Here is a 12,386-nt window from a genome sequence, read left to right on the forward strand (position 1 = left end):
CCCCCGTGGGCCCCCCCACCCCCGATCACCACCAAAATTTAATCATTTCTTCCTTATCCCATTTCCAACAAACCCAGAAAATTTCATCCAAATCTGTCCAATAACTTTTTGAGTTATGTTGCACACTAACGGACAGACAGACAGACAAACAAACAAACAAACAAACAAACAAACCCTGGCAAAAACATAACCTCCTTGGCGGAGGTAATAACTTCCCATCTTCAACAAGTCTGTTAAACCTCAGTCACAATGCCTCTTATGAACGATGAGTTCATACGAATCTCCCGGTTGGTATGAGATCTGGCGTTAGTAGACATTTGTGGAAGGATCAGTAGTTTCTTACGGCCGTATTATGAAGTTGGTACAGCTGCCATTCAAAACACAAGATCAACTTGAGGCCTCCGTCAGAAAATGCGTGATTTTGTGTCGTTCTTCGTAAGGGTGCCTTGGGACCTTCCTACATCATACCTACAGCCACTTCACAAATTTTTTTTGTCATAAGGTGAATGTATGGCTCCCCTATGTGAAACTCACGGTGCTCTCCAGGCGCTGGTAGGAAGATTTTACGCCGTTTCAGAATATTTAGATTGGTATATAAACAGTGGCCGTGTACTAAAAGTTCCGTGTCATGATTATCACATTCAAGATAGTAATAATGCTCACAACACTGAAACTTCTACAGATGCAAGACAAAGAAAAGGAAGATCAAGTGGTTGTGGCCGCAGCAGCAGAAGAAGAGGAACATTCCAAAACGCTTAATGTAAAAAAAGGTTGATGTCGCTTAATGCCCTAGAACAGTGATCAATCATCACCAAAGTTCATGTGGACATCTGTAGTCGTGTCCACTTTCACCTCTGCATAAAAAACTTAACATAGTTTAATCTAAAGCTGCATTTCCACTACTTGGAACCACCAAGACTCGACTTGGCTCAGCTCGACTCGGGTACAAGGTACTATTCCTGGAGACCGTTTCCATTACAGAATACTACCCACTTTACAGTACCTGGACGTCATAGTGATGCGGCATGTTACTTCCGTGTTGTCTACTCAGAGAGTTGCTGATAAACTCGCTTGTTGTGTGCTGTCCCATCAAACTTATGCTGAATTCTTATGTTGGCCACCAAAGACTGAATCTCCTCAACCGACCATGGTGTAGTTTTACAGGCTGTCATCATGTGGATTAACCTACCGCTATATTTACTGTGAACTTCCACATCTGTTTTTTGTAAAAGGGTGGGTCACAGAGACAACTCTGACCAATCAGTGGTCTGCAGTGTTTACATGTCATGTTTGGTTCCCAGTCTTGGAACCTCAGCAGAGGCGATACCAAAAAACTAGTACCAGGTACCAGATTTCAGGTCCTTTTTCGTAATGGAAAAGCAAAAAGGCCGAGTCGAGTCGAGCCGGTACCACGTAGTGGAAAAATGGCATGAGAGTATTGTTTTTTCATTCATTCATTCATTCATTTTCTGAACCGCTTTATCCTCCAGACAGTCGTGGAGGCGGAGCCTATCCCAGTATTAGAGATGTCCACCATAATTTGGTGATAATTGATGCTCTTTTCAGACATTAAACTACATTAAGCTTTTTTACATTAAGCGTCTTAGAATTTGAATGTGCGTTTTATGTGTTTGGGATTGTGCACTGTCCATGGTGCTGAACCACACATTACTGCAGGAAAACTGACCTGTACTTTTAAAAATTAGGAGTCACAGTAAGATGTCAAATTAAGAAATTTGAAGTGGAAGGTAAAAGAATAAAACAAAGATACACAAGGATAATAGAGGGAAGTGAATGTTAAAAACACTAACCGTTCAACACCAGGTACCAAACCCTAACTGATCCTCGTCCCTGTAGACTGCAGACTGTACATTAACTCTCTCCAGGTTTTGTTTCATGTTCTTCTTTCCTGTTAATAGAACACTTTCCCCTCAGCACCGTGTATTTGAGTCCAGTCTTTCACCCCCTTTAAGAACACCACGAATGATGCACCAATAATGCACTACTGTCTATAGAAACACCTTACGTCCACCTTAAGAAAGCCATGTGAATCTCTGTCTGTACGTCTGTTTATGTGAACTCCTTAATGGACCCCTAATAACAACATAATGTGTTCTTCTGATCTACTTGTGGCCACTGCAAGAACATGTGGGTTCTGGAAAGGCCTCCTGATCCACCAATGTCGTGCGTTGTTCTTAGGTTGTTCCTAAGGCATTCATTAGTGCACCCTACAAAAGGGGATTTCCTCGTGTGTTGGTAGAAAATCTTGCTCAAAATCATCCACTTGGCTTCGAACTTAGAAACGGTCCACGAACACTCCATTCTTATAAGTCCACCTTGAGAAGGTCCTACGGAATGGTCCATAAATCATTTGCATGGTGTTCGTAGCTGTTCATAACGGCATTTGTGACTGAGGCATAAGTCTTTGAGTAAGTGCACACCCAAGTATGTTATTGAGTCATCTTCCCCTTTTAGCTGATATTTTTCAATAATGTTTTTGGTGAGTTCATAAATGAATGTAAGAATCTGTGTTTTTGATATATTATGCTTGTAGCCAGACATTGGGCCGTATGCTCCCATACAATCCATCAATTTGGGTAAAGAGTGTATGGGCTGTTCTAAGTATACTAACATATTCTCTGCAAAAAGTGTGATCTTTTGTTCACCCACCATGGTTGAAATTCCTCTAATATTAGGGTCTTGGCAGATCCACGGACTTAAGGACTCAATAAATATGGCAAATAAGAGAAGGGAGACAGCACATGCCTGTCTGCATCCTTGCTGTAGGGAAAAGGAGGTAGTAAGATCCCTATTCACTTTGATTCTAGCTGTTGGTTTGTTGTATGAAGCTTGAATCACTTTAATGAAGTTCCCATGAAATCCGAATGTTTACAGTGTTTTATATAGAAGTTCCAACGAACTTTATCAAACACTTTTTGGGCATCTAGGCTAATCAAAGCTGATTCAACATTAGTTTCTGTGACATGTCGTATAATATGTAATGTTCTACTTATGTTATCCTGTGTCTGTCTTTGCTTAATAAATCCAGTCTGGTCAAGATGAATACTGACTGGTAGAAAATTTTATAGTGTAGGCTCCCACAGAGTCGGGCATACTGTGCACATACTGTGAGCGGTGCAGACTCCGCGTGCACTGTCCGCGGATGTTTAAGGTTTCGTAGTCAAGAATACCAATTTCACATTTAAAACAGGTTGACGTGAAGACTTCTGGCCAAGCAGTCTGTTATGTGACACCAAGTACGCAGAATCCGCGCAGTCGTAAAAACTGAGCTTTGCGTGTCTGGCGGATGTCTGCTTTGGGTCCGCCTCAAATACGCATGGACGTCTGCAGAGTCAAGTACACCTGACTCTGTGGGGGCCTTGTCTTTGCTAGTATAGATGTAAATATTCGGTAGTCTACATTCAGTACACTTATAGGTCTTAAATTTTCACATTCTTGTCCATTTTTCCTCTCCTTGGGAATAAGAAGCAACTCCCTCTCTCCATGATGGGGGAATTTCAAATTTTTTATGAACCCAGTTACACATTTTTATCAGTCTGTGCACTAATTTATCCCTCAGATTTTTTTTATCATTCAGTGGTCAAACTGTCCATGCCAGGGAAGCCACCAGTTCATAGTCTTGTCATAGCCTGGGTAATTTCCTCAACAGTCGCCTCAGCTCTAGGAATGTTATTTTGGGTGTCTGTGACTTTTGGCAAATTGAGTGACTGTAAAAATGTGTCTGTTTCTGAGTCATTGTTGAATTGTTGTTGGGAGTGTAGTTTTTGATAGAAAGATACCAAACATAATCTTTTCCTGCTGGTATTCAATCATCTTAGTCTCAGGATCCCTTATTTTGTAGAGAGTACTATCAGCTTGTTTTTTCTTTAACCTATAAGCCAATAGTTTGGATGTCTTACCACCAGTCTCCCAGTTTCTCTATTTGAGATAGACAAGCTTTTTCTGTATTTCTTGTGTTTATATTTTATCAGTCTCATTTTCAACTATCTTTATTTCTTCCTCAATTTAAGAGTCCATATTATCTTTATGCTTTCTTTGTGTTTTTTAAACTGAATTCTAATTAACCTAGAATGCTTAATGTTGTTCTGCTGGTATGATGGTTTTTCCAATTAAGGCATCAATTTCAGTGTTTTTTTGATGGTTTATTACATAATACACCAAATTATTACTTTTTTTTCCCAAGTGTTACACTTGCATTTTGTAATAACTGATGCAATGTGTAATAAGTTATTACAAAATGCGGCAAAGTTTATTACCTCCGCCAGGAGGTATTGTGATCACTTTGCTTTGTGTGTTTGTTTGTTAGCAAGATAACTCAAAAAGTTATGGACGGATTTCCATGAAATTTTCAGGAAATGTTGATACTGGCACAAGGAACAAATGATTAGGTTGGGGGGGGGGGGGGGGCAATCTGTCGAGGTCTGCACTCTCCGAGTGCTTTTCTTGTTCCAAAATGCATTCAAAAATTTTATTACAAAATGCAGCATGTTATTACAAAATGTGGCATTGTTACATAATGAGGTGAAAAAGTATTACATTATTACATATTGCATCGTTATTACACAATGCGACGCTACATGCATCACTAACAAGCTGCCGCCATGTCAGTTGACAGGATCGGAAGCCCCATCTTACTGTTTGTTCTGCTTTCTTAGAATAACTGTCTGCCTGATATTTGGCTGAAAATCACTCCCCCACAATGAGATAATATGGGTAAATTATACATTTCCTGAATCCTTAGAGTCATGCCAGTATTGTAGTGTTTGTATTTTGTATCTCTGATGCTTCCTGATGCCACAGGACTAAAAGAAAAGAGCTGGTTTAGGCAAAAATGGTAGGAAAAATTGTGTGACTAAAAGTTTGAAGAGCTCCAGTGTCTACGGTACTTGTCAAAAGTATTCACAAAAGAGCTCGAATGAAAGCCCAGAGTGTCCCCTTTAAAATGATACCAAACAAATTAATATTAAACATTGAAACATGTCCTTAATCAGGGCCAATACCAAATAGGCACCATTGTCAAAAACGCATTTTTTCAATAGGGTGTGGTGACTTTAACAGTTGATAACAGTAATTTAGCTGTGACTCCAGAAAGGTTATCATGCCAAAATGTTGACTACAGACATGTATCGTTTCAAAAAGTATAAGCAACCTTTGCCACCTTGAGTGGTACCGACATCTCGTCTGGCCCATGGACTAAAATTACAGTACAATCAAGTCAAAATTACAGTAGAACACTTTACAATGTGCAGTTGCTTGTTTTTTCAACACTGTTTTCGTTTTTAGTTATTGTTTTGCTCTTTTCTTATAGTATTTCTTGTGTGCATATCCAGTGTTGTGCTGCTATTTCAACCTCAATTTCCTGAGGGCTCTTCAAAGGATCAGTAAGGTTCTATCTAATCTAATCTAATCTAATCTAAATAATAGTAGGGAGACGCCAGATTCAAAACTAAAAATATTATTTAAAAAAAAAAAAGAAAACTACTAATGTATTTGTGAAAATTAACCAAAATTTAAACTTTTTTTTCTTGGTAGTTCTCAGTTCAACTAGACTGGACTGGACTTGGATGAGAAATGAAACGTTTTCAAAAAGACGCTTATTGTGATGCACATGATGCCAGAATCAACACAAATAACAAGGAGCGTAACTTAGAAGAAACGAGGACAAAAAGGCAGAAAATGTCTATATGCTCACTTTTTCAAACATTACAAAAATGTGGCTTTATATTTTTTAAATTGTTTGTTAGTTCCATCTTAAGTTGTTAGTAAATTGAATCCAAATGTATTGAATACTGCAGTGCACATATTGTTTGTAAATGTCATCAGACTTATTGTTGTTTATATCTATAGATATTTTTATATATACTTTTATACTGTTGTTGTTATTTCTATGATTTTTTTAATATATCCTTTTATTTGTATACTTTTTGTGGTTGTTGATCCAGCTGGTCCTGGAATAAAGGATAAGTTGTGTGTCATTTTCAGACATGTCTGTTTCACATTTTAACTATTCAAATAATCGTTTCATCAAATCGAATATAGTAATCAATAGATTAACAAAATTACAATAGTAATTGATGGCTACAACTCTGGTAAAGTGTATTTGTATGACGTACCGGTGATGGTGCACTTGCTGGCATCTCCAGTTGCTGTGGCTCGGACTCTGTATGGCGAGGTGGGGATGTCGTCACCTCCGTACTTGATGACGATTGTGTAGCGGCCTGTGCGGTCAGGTGTATAAGACACACTGTAGGTACCGTCACCGTTGTCATGGATACTGGGCTGCTTGGGTTTTCCATCCTGATCCTACAGAACAAGGTTATATAAGGTCAGATAACTCCATGTGTTTCATCTACAGTTCTGATCCTTAGGATGTTGGTGTACTGACTGTGATGAGCACACTCAGTTGGCCCTGCCCAGCATCTTTGGCATCGATGTTGAACTCGACAGGGAAGCTGGCAGGGATTCCACTGGTCAGACCAGGACCACTGACCCTGACCTTACTGGCATCATGAGTGGGCAGGACCCGAACCTTAAAAGGACTAAACAGAATAAAGACAGTTAAGGAGGTTATTCTGCCTCTGCTACAGCAGTGTGTGCGAGCACACTGGGGTTGGCATATGTTTCCTTAACTTTTCTCTAGTTTTTGATCAATTCACCAAACAATTTGTGTTGAATGGACATCATGTTACATCAATAGTGGTGGAGACGTTGATATCAGTCACAATGTAAATAATCATGTAAATGAACTGAAGGAAAACGTATCAGATGTAGCACATTAAATAGATGGAAACGTGGGTACAATACAAATTTGTGACAACAGGCATAATGATCAATAGAATTGAAAAAGTAATGAAACAGATTTTCCCATCTCAGGGGATGGTTTTATTGATGCCACAAAATAATTTTCAGTGTACTGTCTAGGTACGTATGGAATATGCCTGAACCAGCATTAGGGGAATACATACTCTATCCTGGCTGATTCCATAATGGAAACTGTTTGATGCAAATTTGTGACAGTTGATGAGAGGTTAACTAAAAGCCCAGAACAGACAAAACTAACTCTACCATTACATATTTTTTGTGGCTACCAAAAAGGAGGGTGAAGGGGCTATTCATTTGGTTGGAATCTGAAATTTCACCATTAGATGTTGCTAAATGTCACATTCTCAGCCTTTACATAAATGTTAGAGATTTGGTTTAGTGTCTTTAACTTGTATGTTTCTAGGGCTACAGTACCACTGCCTACCTGTGGGGAATGTCCTCATCTCCATAATTCAAAGCCATAGAGTATAATCCCTCCACTGTTGGTGTGTAGGACACTGTGTGAGTTCCGTCTCTGTTGTCCATCACCTCCACCGGTTCGGCGATGCCTTTAGGAGCCATGATGGTGATGCCCAGAGGCGCCTCCCCTGCCTTCCTGCAGTCCACAGTGAAGGACTGTGGGATATTGGCTCTGACCCCCGACCCTACACCAGGACCAGACACCTTGACCTTACTGGGGTCCACCACGTCCTTCACCGGGACTTTGAAAGGACTTCCTGTTAACACCCAAAAAGCTGGTTTAACCCTTTCATGCATGAAATGTAAATAATTTAGTGGTGTTTTTGACTTAAAACACATCCAATAGAAGGTACGCACGTGACATCACTGCTAGCAGAAGTCACAGCAGTTACGCCCACTGAGTGGCAGAAAGAGGGAGATGAGTGACACCGTTGGCTTCAATACCATCTAAACTTAAGAACAATATTCAATAAAAAATGGGGAAGAGCTGTTGTGCGATTGATTGTATGAGCAGGTTTGAAAGGCAGTCGGAGCTACTGTTTTACAGGCACCGAAAGCCAAAGAAAAGAGAAGTAGATGGATCCATAAATCCAGGAAACCAAACCTAGATTTGTGGTTCCCATTTCGTGTCAGGTAACATTTATTTATGCTGTATTTTTGGGTAAAATCATATCTTAAATGACAATGTTTTGGCTAACGTTACTTCCTTAGTAAAGATCTTGGTTTCATGATCAGATCTTTCATGGTTTTTGTCTTCATTTTGTGATAATGAACCTTGTGCTCTACATGATTTGTAAACTAACTTAAACTGAGGCTAACCTAGTTTTTCAAATACGGGGGTACTGGAGAATGAAGTGTATTAGGGCCACATAAAAAAAATAAAAATACTTGTCACTATGAGAATAAAGTCATAAAATATAGGTATAAAACCCGTAATTTTATGATAATAAAGTCAAACACAAAAAGAATCACAATGTCATGAGAATAAAGTCGTAGTTATAAAAAAATCATAATTTAACAAAAATGTCATTCATTTATAAGATTAAAGTCGTCATATTCTGACAACAAAGCCATAATATTACAAGAATAATGTCGTACCTTGCTTGTCCAAAACAGTAGTATCTGTGTTGTATAAAGTACTTGATATTACTAGACGTAAATATCCTCAGTACCAGTAGATCATGCATATATTCAGTGGGGTCAGTACATGGTCTACTGTAAATGGACTTTGGATCAGTTGGTTCTCTGCCTAGTTTTGGACCCTGGTTGTCAGTAATGATGAAACCATGTATATTTGTTTCAGGTAAAAATAGCGATGATCCCCGACACCCTGGATGTCAGGATACGTGATTTCGGGCTACATGTCAATGTTCGTGGGCCACTTGTTCTTTGGTAGCTTGTACGGATCCATGTCGAGCCCAATTGTCCTTAATTTAATTTCAGATTTTCTCGGTCTCACTGTGTTTACTGCTATACTCTGTCATGTTGAGTAGGTTGGTTTTTGCCACTCAGTCTGACTTAGAGGGGCGTGGCCTGGGGGGGATGTGACGTATGTGCATACCCTCTATTGGATGTCTTCAATATCTTATTTCTATACCCAGCTGTAGTGGATTCCACGCATAAACAGTTCAACATGTAATGGTATTCCTTTTTTTAAGCATAAACATATCCATAAAGCTTTTTCCATAAAGACAACACCGCTGATTTTAGAAAATATATAATTTCAGTGTAAAATGTAACTGTCCACTGTGGTGAATGTCATGAATCACTGATTATATTCTGGGACAGAGACAAAATGACAAAATCAATAAGGATTGGACTGTGAACAAACTGTTCCCTAAACTGTAGATTATTCATGGATTTCTTTGTAACCACATGTTTTGGATTCGTTATATCAGGATATGACTATTTATCCCACATTTGAGAAATTCAAGTGTCACAGCATCATTTACAGTAAAGTGAACCTAACAAATATTAGGAAACATACAAATATTGAGAGTTGGAGTCATTACTGCAAATAACGCAGCTTTAATTAAAGACTGAATGACTATCCACAGCAGTAATTAATGTATAAAAGGGTTAAAGAAATGGTTCAATCGTGTCAATTAATCGATCAGTCAAATTTTATTTATATAACGCCAAATCATAACAAAAGTTATCTCATGACACTTTACATATAGAGCTGGTCGAAACCAGACTCTCAAGGCAATTTACAGAAACCCAACAGAATCCTCAGATGGTTCAACATAAAAAAAAAGAAAATGATTAAAGCTGCAAGCAACATTGGGTGGGACCTCACACCGTACATTCCGGCTCCCATCACCGTCGACACCTCAGCTCCACTCACACTTCTGCGTCCCAGCTCCAGGACAGAGTTTCGATATATCAGAGTAGCGACACTTCCATAGACTCCCACTGTAAAAAATGGCGGACAAAATATGGACCTACTTTCAGGTTCTGTGGGGGCCGACAGCTCCTACATTGAGTATAACACATTCATTATGGACCGAGCTGGGAGGGCAGGTCCTTGCCTGGATGGCAAGTCCCTACTTAGGGATGGAGCCAGGAAGGCAGGTCCACTTTCCTGGAGGGCAAGTCTCTGTTGTTTTTCCATTTGTTTTAGGGACCGAGCCTGGAAAGTAAGTCCCACTCACACTTAACCCTAACCCCCTAACCCTAACCCTGTGTGTGAGTGGAACTTACATGGCAAGGCCCCTATTGTATTTCGTTCGTTTATTATTATTCCGTGCCATTTCAAACTGGAATTTGACCCCCTAAACATGCTCAAAAACTCACCAAATTTGGCATGCATGTCATGCTTGGCAAAAAATTCTTTAAAATATAAAAATGAACCCCATAGGTGCCAAAACGTGGTCTCTGGTGCCACCTACATATACAAATATGGCCTTAGCAGCAAGCAGGAATGTAGTACAGACATGAAACAAACGGCAAAATTTTTGTCTCACCAAGCCCGACAAATCATATGTTAATACCCATAAGCTAACTCCAACGTGAAGTTAGCAATTTGTCTTTCAATAAAAAAAAAATGCCCATAAACTTCCAGTAGGAATGTTGAAGAGACATGAAACCAATGGCAAAATGTTTGTCTAATCCAGCCGTACAAATCCTATGCTGACACTAACTCCAACAGGAAGTTGGCAATTTCCCTTTCAAAGTAAAACCTTCAAATTAAAACTAGTCTGAGGCCATTTGTCATATTGGCCTCTAAATAGCATCAAAAGATAGAGCAAACCCATCTCAAAAAAGTCTCTGATCAACTTTTTCATAACTGTCTTAGCTTTTTTTTGTTTTTTATAAGCCAGGAAAAATGCCTGGAAAAAAAGTCTGGAACAGATTTTTCACTTTGGACTTTTTTCCCACTTGTTATACATCTATATGTTCACAAGACTCACCAAAACTCTCCTTTGCAAAAAAAATTTTGGGATAGGATATACGGTTTTGGATTAATCACAATTTGTTTATTTTTATGCTTTTTTACATTTTAAACTGCAATTTGACCCCCTCAACATGCTCAGAAACTCACCAAATTTGGCATACATGTCATGTCTGGGGAACACTTTCATACAATATCAAAATTAACCCCTTAGCTGCCAAAATGTGCTCTGTAGTGCCACCTATGTACACAAAAATGGCCCTAGTGGCCAGTAGGAATGTCGGAGAGACATAAAACAAATGCCAAAATGTTGGTCTCATCGAGCCCGACAAATGATACACTAACACTAGGGATGTAACGATATGAAAATTTTATATCACGGTTATTGTGACCAAAATTATCATGGTTATCATTATTATCAAGGTGTTGTTGAAATGTGTTCAAAATGTTCAAAAAGTACTTATACACACACTGAAATAATTTAACCAAGCTGTATTTTGAAAAAAACTAATAAAGTAACATGCACAATGTATTTTCTGTTGCAGAAACATTCAAGTAATATCATGTACACAACAAACATACAAATGTGCAATAAAGTTGGCACCTTATGGACACAAGAGATATCTGCACCAGGGGTGGGAACTGATAGGATTTGATCAATATCAGTGCCATTATTATCAGTTCTGCTTATCAATCCAATTCCTCATCAATTCTCCTACTGATTCCTGAGGTGCTTTTGAGTGTGAAAAAAAGTAGTTTGACAGTTCATAGTGGAGTTTGTTTGAACATTTTTCAGATCAAATCCTTCACAGTGTCACACATATACACAATTGTACACACACAAACACAAAGTGAAATACAGTCATATTTTCCTGAACTATTTAATGAACAAATGTAAATATTCTGAAAGAATGAGGATTTGAAAACATGTTAGGCTGATCTGATCTAGACTGGTCAGTGGTTCACTCCTGGTAAGAGACAGACAAACCACAACAGTGGCATATGGTTCAGTTCCTCTGGAGGTCAGTCACTGGATTTACTGGTCAATGTCCTTCAGTTCAAAAAGCCTCCTTTCCTTTGGTTTTTCCAGATACCATGTGTCTTTGTACAGTTGAAGCTCACTCATTTGGGCCCATTTGAACTGACATGAGTTTGCCCTGAAAATCTATATTCAGACGGTTTCAATGTTGGGTGAGGATCTGAAGCAGTGGGGGCCAGGGAGGGGCAAACACTAGCGCGGACCGGGTCTGTGCCCTTGCTTGCTAGGACGGACCGAGTCCGTGCGCATGCTTGTTCGGACCAACCTGCAGTCAAACGGACCGGGTCCGTGCGCACGTGCTCCAATGGACCGGACCTGCAGTCGGACAGACTGGGTCCGTGCGCGCGCGCTCCGACAGACCGGACCTGTGCGCTTGCACGCTCTGAAGGACCTGCAGTCGGACGGACTGGGTCCATGCGCGCGCTCCAACGGACCTGGTCCGTGTGGGAGCCGCTATCCCCGAATCTCTGGAGCTGTGTCCGTGCAGGTGCCTTCCGCCATGTTTTCAGAGGCCAAACATTACAAACACACGCCTGGAGTGCCACTGCTTCTTCAGGAAATGAACAGTACCGAGTTTTCTAGGTGTGGTAATCAAACACGGTTATCATAATAATTACAATATAAATGGTAATACTAACCGTCGGAAATTTT

The 12,386-nt window shown here is 39.6% G+C and overlaps 1 protein-coding gene across 1 annotated transcript in view; it reads right to left on the bottom strand.

Annotated features, from left to right (window-relative positions):
- flnba (filamin B a) overlaps nt 1–12,386 on the bottom strand; it is a 290,646-nt gene that overhangs the window by 120,215 nt on the left and 158,045 nt on the right. Inside the window, 3 exon segments of the mRNA XM_030135348.1 lie at nt 6,135–6,324; nt 6,407–6,560; nt 7,268–7,559. Coding sequence (XP_029991208.1) covers nt 6,135–6,324; nt 6,407–6,560; nt 7,268–7,559 — 636 coding nt within the window.

Source organism: Sphaeramia orbicularis, chromosome 5 (genome assembly GCF_902148855.1).
Source record: "Sphaeramia orbicularis chromosome 5, fSphaOr1.1, whole genome shotgun sequence".
NCBI classification, from domain to species: Eukaryota; Metazoa; Chordata; class Actinopteri; order Kurtiformes; family Apogonidae; genus Sphaeramia; species Sphaeramia orbicularis.